The 14102-nt window shown below is 40.7% G+C and overlaps 1 protein-coding gene across 2 annotated transcripts in view; it reads right to left on the bottom strand.

Annotated features, from left to right (window-relative positions):
* ACACA (acetyl-CoA carboxylase alpha) overlaps positions 1–14102 on the bottom strand; it is a 239733-nt gene that overhangs the window by 122889 nt on the left and 102742 nt on the right. For both annotated transcript variants that reach the window (XM_044921884.1, XM_044921885.1), the window contains 3 exons: positions 13515–13628; positions 12403–12492; positions 11041–11159 (listed from right to left, as the gene is read on the bottom strand). In XM_044921884.1, the coding sequence (XP_044777819.1) occupies positions 11041–11159; positions 12403–12492; positions 13515–13628 (323 nt within the window). The remainder of the gene's footprint in view (positions 1–11040; positions 11160–12402; positions 12493–13514; positions 13629–14102) is intronic.

The following is a 14102-nucleotide window of genomic DNA, read 5'->3' as shown; positions in this document are numbered from 1 at the left end:
CTCTCAACTGATAACCAATTTCTTAAATGAGTAAAGTGGTGCCACTGTTTCTGTAGCTGCACTATAATCCCTTCTGGAGTCTTCACAGGACGAGGGCCAAGTTTTCAGCAGAGAAGGGCCCAGATTGAATGAAAAGAACATCCCCAACAAAAAGCCGGCACTTCTTCATCAGCAATTGTCAAAGCTCTCCTAGGGAGCCCCCTGCTGCTGTGTTATAGGAACCTGCACCATCTACACAGCATGGGGTAAGAAGAAAAACTCCCAGCATCTCCAGTGTTTAACAGAATGGCCCCAAATCATTCATGGAAGAAGTAAGTTTAGATGCAGCTTATCCTCTTGGGCACAATAAGAATCTGTGGGGCTGCACAGGAGATGAGCAGGGAAAGAAGGATTAACTCTATCACCAGCTAAATACTTAACCATGTCCACAATGATCATCTGTATATTTTGTTGCCCTAGACAGGGGCTCTTTGCTCAATTTAAGAATATGACCAGTGTGAGGGGCGCCTGGGTGGCTCAGTCGTTAAGCGTCTGCCTTCAGCTCAGGTCATGATCCCAGGGTCCTGGGATCGAGCCCCAAATCGGGCTCCCTGCTCCGCGGGAGGCCTGCTCCTCCTTCTCCCACTCCCCCTGCTTGTGTTCCCTCTCTCGCGCTCTCTCTCTCTCAAATAAATAAATAAAATCTTTAAAAAAAAAAAAAAAGAATATGACCAGTGTGGGATACTGCACACACTTGTGACACCCTAGAAAGCTAGATCCATGGTCTGCATAAAGACGAACAACCAAAGAAGAAACTGTATAGCATCTAATATTCCATTTATAGAGCTTTTAATAAAATCAAATCTACCAACATTTCACTGCATACTCATCATGTAAAAATAGTCAAACTACTCAATCTCTGATAAGGCAGTTAGCTGCATTTTCAAATACATACATGGGATATAAATTCACTTCTCATTAGAAATTTGCTGTTTAAACTATTGGAAGCACTTAATGAATCTTTATTCACAGTGTTTTGATAAATACTGGAAGCATTTTCCTCCCAGCAGATTAGCTCCATTTTACAGATGTGATAACTGAGAAAGCAAAGGGAATGTTTTCCAAGGACACTGCTCACTACAGTGTCATAAACCAGATTCTAGACCTAGCATTTTCTCATCTCTGTGCCTGAGGCTAGCATTCCACATCAATACAGACTAAATTTAAAGAAGGACAAGAGAAATCCTTTGCATTCTGAGGTTCTTGGCATTAAGTCACCTCTGATTTTATTGATCTGCCTGCACAGAATGGCTGGAGACCTGCTTCAATATGAATGCAAAGTCAGAGTTGCTGCATGCTAGCTGAACCCTCTTTATTTAAGGAACACTGACTTCTCTGGCAGTCACAAGTTCTCTCAGCCTTTTACCATCCCTTCCAGCTGAATTTCATTTTGCTTGATTCTAGCTGGCCCTACATAAATCTTTTATCATATAAAAATGCTCCTGATTCTTTCGCCGTCTAACTTGGAAAAAAAAAAAAAAGACCCTATATGAAAATGATGGGGATGCATGCAAACAAGCAGTGGTTACATCAAACTGTGACCGAAAGCCAGTATAGGGCAAATCTTTTGAAATAAGGCAGCAAAGCAGAATCAGAAGAGGTCGGCTGACTAACCTACTAGCAGTCGCTAACAGCACTACCATAGGAGAAAGAGCAATTTGGCTGGCTGTGACCAGTGGTGGTCTCCTTGTGTGACTATATTTCTGCAGGAGAATCCAAATCAAGAGCTGTAAAACACATGTGAACCATGTATTTCTATTGGCATCTCCCCCACCACGTCCTTGCAGTTCAGATGCCCCAATTCCACTGTAGAGCTTTCGTTTACAATAAAATGATCATTGCTTCATTCATTTGCAGCTCTTTCACAGCCCCTTCTTTGCTCTGCTGGAAGGTTTTGCTCTTTTTGAAACAAGTATGCCAACAGAGCTACAGCATATTACTGTTGCCTGCTGTATAATTAGCTACAAACCCACAGCACAAAACTACAGGGATTTACAGGTGCTCTGGATTCTGCTTTTCCTTCCCCCTGGAATCAGCTAGTCTTCTTTGACAAGAAGGGACCTTGGGCTACCCTAATGATATATTGAGAGTTTTAAACCCGGCTCTCCAATCTTACAAGTCTAGAGTGCCAAAATAACACAGCAGAGACTAGAAGCTGAGCCATGGATACACGAAAGCACTTTGGTAAGCACTTAAACCTGCTGAGAATCTTCTCTTCTGCCAGATGCTTGCATCTTATCAGCAGACTACCCTGAATGAAGCAAGCAAGCACTGTAGGATTTTATTTATTTATAGCTCATTCTGGCCTGCTAACTACAACCAAGTGCTCCCACCGCTAAAAAATGCTACAAGTTGGATGACTTTTGAGTGTCTCAGTACGATCCAAAGAACGCTCTAATCTCTGGGTGTCAGAGATTATCAGAATTCTCAAGAATGGCAGCAGGCTGCTCTTTAGCCACATGGAAGGCTTCTGATTTCTAAACTTCCTCAAAACCTTCCTCATAAGAAGGTCCACAGGCCACCCACCAACAGCTAAACACTGAAGGTGCCAAGGAGCCTAAACTCAGTCATGACCAAAACATGTGCCGTCAGGGGAAAACACAGCCAACCTCTTCTGGATGTGACACATGTGAAACAGAAAGTGCTTGAATTAAAACATTTTAACATAGAAGGCCAAGTTCGTAAGAAGCAAACAGCAGAGAAGATGCAATGCAACTTGACTTAACTGAAGCATGGATTTCCATCTAAGAAATAGGTGGAAATAAACACCAATAGGTCCTCACCCATTATATACGTATAGAAACATACAACAAAATATACTTCTATCTCCCGCATCAATTTTGATGTTTTTATTTGAATCACAGATTAAAAGTTAAAAAAAAAAAAAACTGTTTACTAATGTGTGTTACTTATGAAAATCATTTGGAGTTTTAAATTTCACACTCCCAGATTATCATAATATGCACAGCCAGAGTTTATGGGATATTTTACATGTTTTATGAATATAGCTATATTTAAAAGATCAAATACATAGACTGACTAAAGAACTTATTTGTTTTCAGATTATTCTGAGTTACTTAAATGTGTTCAAAGCCAAGTGAAATCCTAAATGTCAAATGATTCCATGAGTTGCCAAAAATAAAGACATTCAGAATGATGCTTTAGTTTATTCTCTATCACCAGCACCAGAGAGTGATCAACTAGGGTTTTGGGATGGGGAAAAAAGACGAACACACACACACACACATCCCTGGGGCTCTAAGCCCTGAGCCTCACTGGAGGAAGAAAGAGGAAAAGGCACACTGAATGATCTAGTCTGAGCTCAAGGATCAATCCATGCAAAATACTGGTTGAATTCACTAAAGAGCTGGGCTGATGAAATCTTAGACAAGAGAAATAAATCCTAAAAGTCTGGATAATAATAAAATGTTCTTTAGTGCAGATCAGCTGTCCTAACTATTCTTACACCAAGAAAATGACTGAAAAAAACTCACTCACTACTTTAAAAACAATTGCTAACTGGTTACAAAGCACGTTTAAAAAAAAAAACCGGGGTGCCTGGGTGGCTCAGTCGTTAAGCGTCTGCCTTCGGCTCAGGTCATGATCCCAGGGTCCTGGGATCGAGCCCCGCATTGGGCTCCCTGCTCGGCGGGAAGCCTGCTTCTCCCTCTCCCATTCCCCCTGCTTGTGTTCCCTCTCTCACTGTGTCTCTCTCTGTCAAATAAATAAATAAAATCTTAAAAAAAAAAAAAAAAAAACCCACAAGACGGGCCCCTCGCTGGCTCAGTCAGTAGAGTATGCAACTCTTGATCTCGGGGTCATGAGTTCGAGCCCCACACTGGGTGTAGAGATCACTTAAAATCTTTAAACAAAAAAAGAAAACAAAACAAAAATCCCCTCCCATCAAAAAAATTCTCATGCAACTGGAAAGAGCCTTTAAATCTCAGAAGAAACACATATATAGGTTTCCTATTATGCTTAAGTCAGGAAAATCTCCGCAGTTTCTGTTCAAGTGAAAGGAATTTAAGAAGAAAAGGGTCAGGGTCCATCTATACCAGGAGCTTCCCTGAGTGAAGCTCTAATAACTGGATGCTCTGGTGAATAAGAGCTGGAGATGTCAAATAAGTTGCAACTACAGCCCCCAGAAAAAATTTGGAAGTCTTGGGTAGAAGATCAAGAAGATAATATACCTTGCCTTGACTGAAGCCTACCTAGCAGGAAGGATGATGCAGAAAGTCAGAGAGATTAGAAAGAAACTGTTCAGTCATCTTTTTTTTTTTTTAATATTGAGAAGAGTATTAGAAAAAAGCCCACTGTCCAATTATACTGAGTAAGTAAATGTCAAGCAAAAGTTTCAGTCAAGCAAAATGAAAAAGCACTAGAGATCTATTGCACAACATTGAACCTCAAGTCAACAGTAACATATTGTACACTTAAACATTTGTTAAGAGGGTAGATCTCACTTAAGTGTTCTTCCCACAGTAAGTTTTAAAAGTATTTGAGGGGCTCCTGGGTGGCTCAGTCGTTAAGCGTCTGCCTTCGGCTCAGGTCATGATCCCAGGGTCCAGGGATCGAGCCCCGCATCAGGTTCCCTGCTTAGCGGGAAGCCTGCTTCTCCCTCTCCCACTCCCTCTGCTTGTGTTCCCTCCCTCACTGTCTCTCTGTCAAATAAATAAATAAAATCTTTAAAAAAAAAAAGTATTTGAAAATGTCAAGCAATACAAAGTCCCGTGATGCATTTAAACAAAAATAAAAAAGCACCAAACATGTTGGCCACATACTAACTGCCCAAGTGTGCCCCCAAAAGGGTGTCTTCTCCCTTCTTGGAGGTTGCTTCACTCATTTGCAATGGAATTTGCTTGTGTTTTGCCTACTTCTCTAAAAATCAAAACATGTCCCAATGGGATGGGTCTTCAAGTCAAACAGTATCTAAGGCATTTTTCAGAAAAAATACTCTTACTGTCGTCAGTTTGCAGAGAGCTATGTTTCATCCCAACCCACAAGGGCTAAATCATTAGTCAAAAATAAACTGCAGGAATGGAATTCCACCAGGTGACCCCATACACAACAAGAGACTGTAGTCTTGCTTTGATAACACTTAGAAAGATACTCACTTCTAAGGATTTCTGGACAAATTTAGTCTACTTCAAATGAATGCCTAACTAGGAATGTGAAAACCAAGCACGAGGAAAGAAAATGTAAAAAATTGGTTTAAGAATATATCTGTTTTCGGGGCAACTGGGTGGCTCAGTTGGTTAAGCGACTGCCTTCGGCTCAGGTCATGATCCTGGAGTCCCTGGATCGAGTCCCGCATCGGGCTCCCTGCTCGGCAGGGAGTCTGCTTCTTCCTCTGACCCTAACCCCTCTCATGTGCTCTCTCTCATTCTCTCTCTCAAATAAATAAATAAAATCTTAAAAAAAAAAAAAAAGAATGTATCTGTTTTCTCCCCCAAGAATTTTTGGTTTGTTAACCCCAACTGGGAAAAATATTGTAAAATTCTGTTTTGCATTAATAAGTAAAATATGTATATTCATATGTTTGCTCTCTGTTCTCACTAATTTTTTTTTTATTTTTTATTTTTTAAAGATTTTATTTATTTGACAGAGAGAGACACAGTGAGAGAGGGAACACAAGCAGGGGGAATGGGAGAGGGAGAAGCAGGCTCCCCGCCGAGCAGGGAGCCCAATGCGGGGCTCGATCCCAGGACTCCGGGATCATGACCTGAGCCGAAGGCAGACGCTTAACGACTGAGCCACCCAGGCGCCTCCTCACTGAGTAATTTTTAAAGCATGCATAAAATACTGTAGTAGAGGGCGCCTGGGTGGCTCAGTTGGTTAAGCGACTGCCTTCGGCTCAGGTCGTGATCCTGGAGTCCCGGGATCGAGTCCCACATCGGGCTCCCTGCTCAGCAGGGGGTCTGCTTCTCCCTCTGACCCTCTTCCCTCTCGTGCTCTCTGTCTCTCATTCTCTCTGTCTCAAATAAATAAATAAAATCTTTAAAAAAAAAAAATATTGTAGTAGAATACCTATAGTATCAGGTGTGGATAATTCCTGTAACTATTAAGAACAAGAAACATAAGAGGTTTTTCTTCCGTTTTCTTTTTTTAAATCCATCCCAGGGGCACTACCATTAACATAAAATAAAAAGAGGGCTCAGTGTGATTGTCCTAATTAATTTTTGGTCTAGAGTTGAGCTGTCTATGTGGCTATGAAGTGCTTGAAATATGGCTAATCTGTATAGAGACATGTTATATGTATAAAATACACTAAATTTCAAAGACTGAGTATGAAGAATAAAGTATCTCAATTTTTTACTACATATTTAAATGGTATTTTGGATATGATGGGTTAAAGAAAATGTTGTTAAAGGTAATTTTATGTTTCTTTTTTTTAAAGATTTTTTAAATTTGTCTATTTGATAGAGAGAGAGAGAGAGAGAGAGAGAGAGAGAGAGGGAACACAGCAGGGGGAGTGGGAGAGGGAGAAGCAGGCTTCCCGCTGAGCAAGGAGCCCGACCCGGGACTCGATCCCTGGATGCTGAGATCACGACCTGAGCCGAAGGCAGACACTTAACCGACTGACCCAGGCACCCCTTATCCATTTCTTCTTCCCTTTTAAATGGGGCCAACAAAAAACAGAATTTAACATCCGTGGCTTTGCATTGTATTTCTATTGGACACTGCTGATCTAGTAGCAATGATCCTTAACTGCAGGTGCTCATCACAATTTTCAAAGAGTGGTCCCCTGGAGTTTGGTTTAAAATAAATTAGAATCTTGGGGCACCTGGGTGGCTCAGTTGGTTGGGTGACTGCCTTCGGCTCAGGTCATGATCCTGAAGTCCCAGGATCGAGTCCCTCATCGGGCTCCCCGCTCGGCAGGGAGTCTGCTTCTCCCTCTGACCCTTCCTCTTCTCACGCTCTCTCTATCTCATTCTCTCTCTCAAATAAATAAATAAAATCTTAAAAAAAAAAAAAATTAGAATCTTGGTAGTCAGTATTTTAAAAATATTTCCAAAATAATTCTGAGAATCATTATCTAGAGGTTAGTGGACATAATTGTGTCCTTGAGCCTTAGGAGATTGGGAGTGGAATAGACACTGATAGATCATCTCCTGTAACTTATTTGTGTAGAATAAAAACCAGTATGCGCATTGCCTGCTTGTTCAAAACAATAATAGGAAAGAACAATAGTACCAGAGGTGGGGAAAAAAGTTGGAACTTGCCTCAAAACTAGTTAAAATTAAGAGACCCTTGGGCACCTGTGTGGCTCAGTGGGTTGAGTGTCCTACTCTTGGTTTCGGCTGGGGTCATGATCTCAGGATTGTGGGATCAAGCCCCACGTCAGGCTCTGTGCTGAGCAGAGTCTGCTTGAGATCCTCTCTCCTTCTGCCCCTCTCCCAGCTTGTGGGCACTCTAAAATAAAAATAAATAAAATCTTTAAAATTAAGAGACCCTAGAATTCTTTTATAAGATGAGTTGGCCTATTATAAAGAATTTGACAGGCCTTTGTCCCTGCTTCCTGGGAGAGAGATTCTAAGTTCCTGTAATTTCTCAAAAGAAACAGAAGTATCTTCATTATTCACATGCCTCTTGGATTACACCTCAGTTTATGCTAAGAGATGAGATAACTCAGCACAGGGTTTCCCACTAGAAAGACCATCCATGTGATTAGAGGGTAGGGGGCTTTGAGCCAGCTAGACCTCTGGGGAAGGGAGAGGGATTAGAGATTGAGTTTAATGTGATCTGTGATTCGATCAATCATGCCACTGTAATGAAAGCCTGATAAAAACTCTGGACACTGAACTTTAATAGAATTTTGTGGTTGGTGAACATACTGATATGCTATGAGGATGAGTACCTGATTCCAAAGGGAAAGAACAGGAAAGCACCCACCCAGACTTTACTCCAAGGGTCTCTTCGTTTGGCTGGTTCTGATCTGTGTCCTTTATGGTACAACTGTGTTCATAAGTATAGTGCTTTCTGATTTCTGTAAGTTGTTCTAGTGGATTATTAAACTGGATGGGGTCATGAGAAACCCCAAATTTGTAGCCAGTTGGTCAGGAGTATAGGTGGCTTGGGAACCCCACTTGTGGCCCCATCTGAAGTAGGGACAGTTTTGTGAAGGACCGAGCCCTTAACTTGTGTTATCTGATCTAACTCAGGTGGTTAGCGTCAGAATTGAATTGGCAGCACACCAGTTGGTGTCAGAATGAAGTCATAACTTCAAATTGTAACAAAAACATTTGTAAGAAAATATAAAATCTTAAAAAAACTAAATTCAAGTAGCAAATCTATAATTCAGTGAAAAAGCCATACTCTATAATTGGATATACCATTCGGTGATTAAATCTGATAGCATCTTACATTCCTAAGCTAACAAAAGGACTTTAGATCTAAAAAAGCATTAAAGCAATTTTAACATTTTTCTGGTTTTCACAAGGATTATTTTACCTATCCTTCTTTACTTGTCCTCATCTTCACCTTTGTATCTATAGTACTAGTACTACTGTTAATACTACTAACAATAATCTAGCAGTTTACAATTTCATATACATACAACCACGGAAGACTGGAGAGAGAAAACAGGATCACAGTTCTATTCAAGTCTGGTCTTTATCCATAGGGATGTGTATACCTCAGATGCTGGGAGGGACAAGCATCCAAGTTTTGAAGCCATACCAGGAATAACCAAGATTCATATCCTTGAGATGGAAAGGTGAATAAGATTTCTTAACAAACAGTTAAGAAGCATTTCTCTCATTTTCCAGTCGACTTTCCTTCACCAAACTGGACACGTAGCCTCAAATAAAAAGTAGGACAGGGAGAGCAATTCAGAAAGACAAGGGGAGCAATGAGGAGGGAAGGAAATCAGAAGCAGCTCTGCAGCATGACTACAAATCACTGCCCACAGGGAAGAGGTAGTAGAAAGCAGGAAGAAAAGGAGAATGTCCTGAGAATTACAAAGAGCATTAAGTATAGCATGTAGTTCTCTGCAATTATTCAAGGAATGCAGGAGAAGAAAGACGACGGAGTGCTGAGCCCATGTGTGCAGTGAGTACTCTGCCGCTCGCTGAAGGACAACCATTCGTTTCTAGAAAATGAGATTCTGAAATCCATGGAGGCAAAAATGTACCGAGAGATGCTTGCTAAATCAAGGATATATGCTTTTCTCTGCCAGCCATAAGGTATTTTTGAGGTAGAGATGTGAAAGGATCTTCTGAGACAAAGAAGAGAAGTACTTTTTCTGAAGATGCCTCTGCTCATCTGCTGGCCTCTGCTGGATCAACAGTGGCATCCAGTGGCCAAAAGTCTCAACACAGACTTCTTTGTCTCTAGGAATGGTTTCTATTGCTTTGGGTGAAGTAGCAATTCAGAACAAAACCATTTCTGTTGTCTATAACTAAGGATCCCCGAAGTGTGACACAGTACTTTGTAATACGAAGTGAAGAACCAAAGCCCATAAAGAAGAAATGGAGGGGGGCAGCTTATGATTGGCTGTGGTATTTATATTTCCTATGGTATTACTAAAAAGAATGAAAATACAGGAGGGGATGAATATACGTGTGGGTGGGATTCCTCAGTTTTCACTGCCTCAGAATACTTTAAAAATAAATCAGTGTACAAGATAAAGTAGTTTCATCTTAAAACCAAAGCAATACTAAAATAAATTTCTGTATGTACATTTTACTTCTTAAACGGCTTAGGAAAGGAAAAATAATGGAATTAGCATGGCTTAATTATATAGTTTAGTTGAATTTCAGTTTGCTTCTGAACTGTGATTTTTAAAACCTGATTTAGGGCGACTGGGTGGCTCAGTCGTTAAGCGTCTGCCTTCGGCTCAGGTCATGATCCCAGGGTCCTGGGATCGAGTCCCACATCGGGCTCCCTGCTCGGCGGGAAGCCTGCTTCTCCCTCTCTCACTCCCCCTGCTTGTGTTCCTGCTCTCGCTGTCTCTCTCTCTGTCAAATAAATAAATCTTTAAAAATAAATAAATAAATAAATAAATAAATAAAACCTGATTTAAGTTTCAATTAACCTATAACAAATATATAGAAAAGAAAAGCATTCCAGCCAACTTCTTTTCTTTTCTTTTTTTTAGGTAGGCTCCAGCTCAGGGCTTGAATTCATGACCTTGAGATCAAGACCTGAACTGAGATCGAGTCAGATGCTTAGGGGCGCCTGGGTGGCTCAGTCGTTAAGCGTCTGCCTTCGGCTCAGGTCATGATCCCAGGGTCCCAGGATCGAGCCCCGCATCAGGCTCCCCGCTCAGCAGAAAGCCCGCTTCTCCCTCTCCCACGCCCCCTGCTTATGTTCCCTCTCTCGATGTCTCCCTCTGTCAAATAAATAAATAAAATCTTAAAAAAAAAAAAGTCAGATGCTTAACTAACCAAGCCACCCAGGCACCCTCACCCAAGATATTTTCATGTTCCAACTGTTTGACTTAAACTGCTAAAAAAAGTGATTTTTCTAGCAAAGTTCCAGCAAATAAAATGCCAGTAAATTCTGACCTGAAAAAAGAAAAGAACTATGTTTTCCTCAATGACATAATACAAGGAAACATGAATGATGGAGTAATCCTCAAATTTTTTTTATTTTTTTTAAGATTTTATTTATTTGAGAGAGACATAGAGCACACAATGCATGAGCACAAGTGGTGGGGAGGGGCAGAGGGAGAAGCAGACTCCCTGCTGAGCAGGGAGCCTAAGGTGAGGCTTGATCCCAGGACCCTGAGGTCATGACCTGAGCCAAAAGCAGCTGCTCAACCAACTGAGCCACCCAGGCAACCCTCAAATTTTTATCTTAAGTAGACTCAAAGATTAAAAAAAAAAAAAAAAAAGTAGGTACCAAGAGGCTCTTCTCTCATGATTTAAATGTGTTCATTTTCTGCTCTATGTTTCTAGCCAAAACCAAAAATGCATGGAATTGTCACATACATTACTCCTCTTAACTCTCCTGATATATCTCTGGCTGGCTCAGAAGCACGTCCCAGTTCAAACTCACCTGTTTGGATGCGATGTGGGCAGCATGAACTGGAATTCCACCACACAGGTGTTGTCCTTAAGCTGGCGATGTTGTACACTGTTAAGTTCATAGGCAATATAAGCCCTTCGAACATAAACCTGGTCAAAAAGTAATCCTCAGTAAATACACTTCGAAAACAAAAACTAAGAAATGCTTAGTCCAGGAAAAGGATACTCCTGAGAAGAGGTATGCAATGTAGAAGAAGGCTCTGAACATAAATAACTTGCTTCAATTAATAAAGCTAGAGTCTTAAAACTATACCCGTGACTATAAATGGAAATAAAACTGCCCTGCCTCTGCTGGATACCTCTGGCTGGGCCATAAACCTTTCACACTAACCCAAACTCAGGAGAAGGTTTGATCATTAGTAAAAGCGAGCATATAGAATCACAACTACTAACTCATTGCGCACGATCATCCCAACAGAAGATAAAAGCAAGCAGCGAGAAAAATGAGAGGTACTGGTTCTGAGCCACCTGCGGAATGAAGGCAGAAGACAGAGACACTTCAACTCTTTCACTATTCTTTATCTTTGTTTTCCCACTGCCCCGAATTATTTTAGATTACTCATATCCCCCAAACCGTAGGCAAGAGCAGTAAGACATAATGTGACATAGTATCTCACACGTACTAACTTGACTCAAGAGTTAAAAGAAACAGCAACAGGCTCCATCTCAGCAAAAACCATCAGTCTGACCTTGTGCACTTCGCAGCCAATTTGCCACACACAGAAAATGCTACGTGGGACTCTATCATCATGTGAGGTATATAAGATTTCTCATTAAATGACATGAAAGCACTCTAAGATACTTAGATATTTTTAAAATTTGGTATTTACTGAGTACGATACAGTATATTCTACCCACAGAATACAAATAAAAAGTAAGCCAAAGGAGCCTGCAACAGATTGTAGTGATGCTGTGTTAAATAAAGTGCACAAGGTGCACAGCACAAGGTGCTGCCTGAAAATTCAGAAGATAACTAAAATCCATTTTATTTGGCCCAAATCACAAAATGGTACATGTTCTGGTCAGCCATGTTTTTTTACTTATTGTTTTATAGGGAATTCTGATTTATTATGAAATGAGAGAATTCAAATATCTGGAAAGTAGAGACTATTAAAAAATGCTGGCAGCTGTTTTCCCGTGATTGGAGCCCAGAAGTGGTGATTAGTTCAGCTGAAACACTTGAGTAAAGCAAGTCTTTGTTTCAGGGGAAAAGAAGACTGTAAAGCACCAACCTTAAGGCCAAATAAAAAGGACTGATACAGTAGCCAAGTGGACAGAAGAAATCAGCTAGAAACCAAGAAAAAGGTCACATTGTGTTGCTATGAAAGCTCACCTCCAGAGCTGCCATCCTCACTACCTGGTTGCTGTGATAGAAGAAGTTTGGGAGGACGTCAAAAATAGATGTTTCAGACAAGATGAGTTTCTGGAAGGCACAGAGACAAGCTTGAACCACTACATCCAAAAGAGACCAATTTCAGTGCATAATATTTAGCATTCTGAAGCACTCAGTAACCCAAGAATTCTGTCTACAGATGTCATGTATGAACTTACCTTCTTTGTGCCCCAGCTTCCTTAGCTACAAAATGGGGAAAATAATGATACCTATCCTCATGGGTCTGTTGTGAGCATCAGAATTAATATATGTAAAATTCTTAAAATACACTAACAACACATTATTAATGACCATATTAATATCCTTCCTGACATATATCTGTACTCAACCTCTCAAATATTATCTCAACCCTCCACTACAGTAAACCACAGATTTGGACCCCCGTTGAAACCCTCTATTTCAACTATGAACCAAGTAAACAAAAACATCCTTTCCTCCTCTCTATGTTCTCCAGAAGAAAATCTGACAGAAAGCCTGAAGACTCCCTTGGCTAGACAGAACAGTATTACTCTTATTTACAGGTAGAAAAATAGAATGTCATTCCTGAGAAAACGATGTTGTCAAAAAGTGATAGTCAAGGTCCTTCCAATTAGTAGTAAAATTAGCTAATACTCTTCTATAAAAGTGGCTCTGTATAAAGCTTACTAGTAAGCATTATCATAAAATGAAACTTAAATGACTTAAGTAGTTTTGTCTCTAGAAGACTAACAACGACCTATTTACACATCCGACTCAAATACCAGACATCAACCAGTGCGACCACTTAATTCTAGCCCAGAATACTTTCTGGATAAAAAACACAAGAGGTAAAGACTTCAACAGAACACGTCTAACAAGGCAGGCCTATCTGATTTTTAAGTTCAACTACAAAACAGCAGTTTTATGAAAAAAATATCGTAAGTATACAACATTTTATAAAGTCAAGGCATGAAATTTCACTACCACAGAAAATCAAAATAGACCGATTAATTAAATCATGCTTGGGAATAAAGGGGACAACTTTATTGTTTTACTGTTTCCACCACAGTGGTAGAAAAGGACCACATGTATACCTGCAGGTTCTCAATGCAAAACTGATGTCCGTACATGTCAATTGCTGAAAGGAAGATGGACTCTACTTGGTTATGGCGAAGCTCGTATGATGGCAAATGGGAGGCAATAAGAACCTAGAGTGAGAGCAAAATAAGAGGCATAAGTTCCTGAGGGAGTGATTATTCTAGCCTCCTATTAGGCAGCTCTGATACAAAAGCAATAAATATAAATCTGTAAGTGCAGGCATCAAAGATAAAACAGAGACCAAGTGGAACAACTTCTAGGTCCTGGAACATAAAGCCAATGCCACCAAATACTGCATCTCGGTTGACTCTCACCATGATTTGCGTTGTGGGCAATTTCCCATGCGGGGATCGGGGGAGGGAGAGAAAACAGCTTCAATCAAGTTCCCTCAGTGCATATGATTTACCATTGCAAAGCTGCTAGTCCTGGGGACTGCGTGACTAGCTGTTAATTGGGAATCAGGTCTGGCAGGGAGCAGCTGTGGGGAAGGTGGAGGCAACAGAGCTAGGCTTTTGCAACTCTGAAGTAGAAAGAAGGACTAGGAAAAGCTGCTCTGACCGCCCCAGATACTTGGTATCAAGGAG

This window comes from Neomonachus schauinslandi, chromosome 15 (assembly GCF_002201575.2).
Source record: "Neomonachus schauinslandi chromosome 15, ASM220157v2, whole genome shotgun sequence".
In the NCBI taxonomy this organism is placed as follows: domain Eukaryota; kingdom Metazoa; phylum Chordata; class Mammalia; order Carnivora; family Phocidae; genus Neomonachus; species Neomonachus schauinslandi.
Note: the sequence above shows the minus strand (reverse complement) of the source record. Positions and strands in the feature narration are given on the sequence as shown.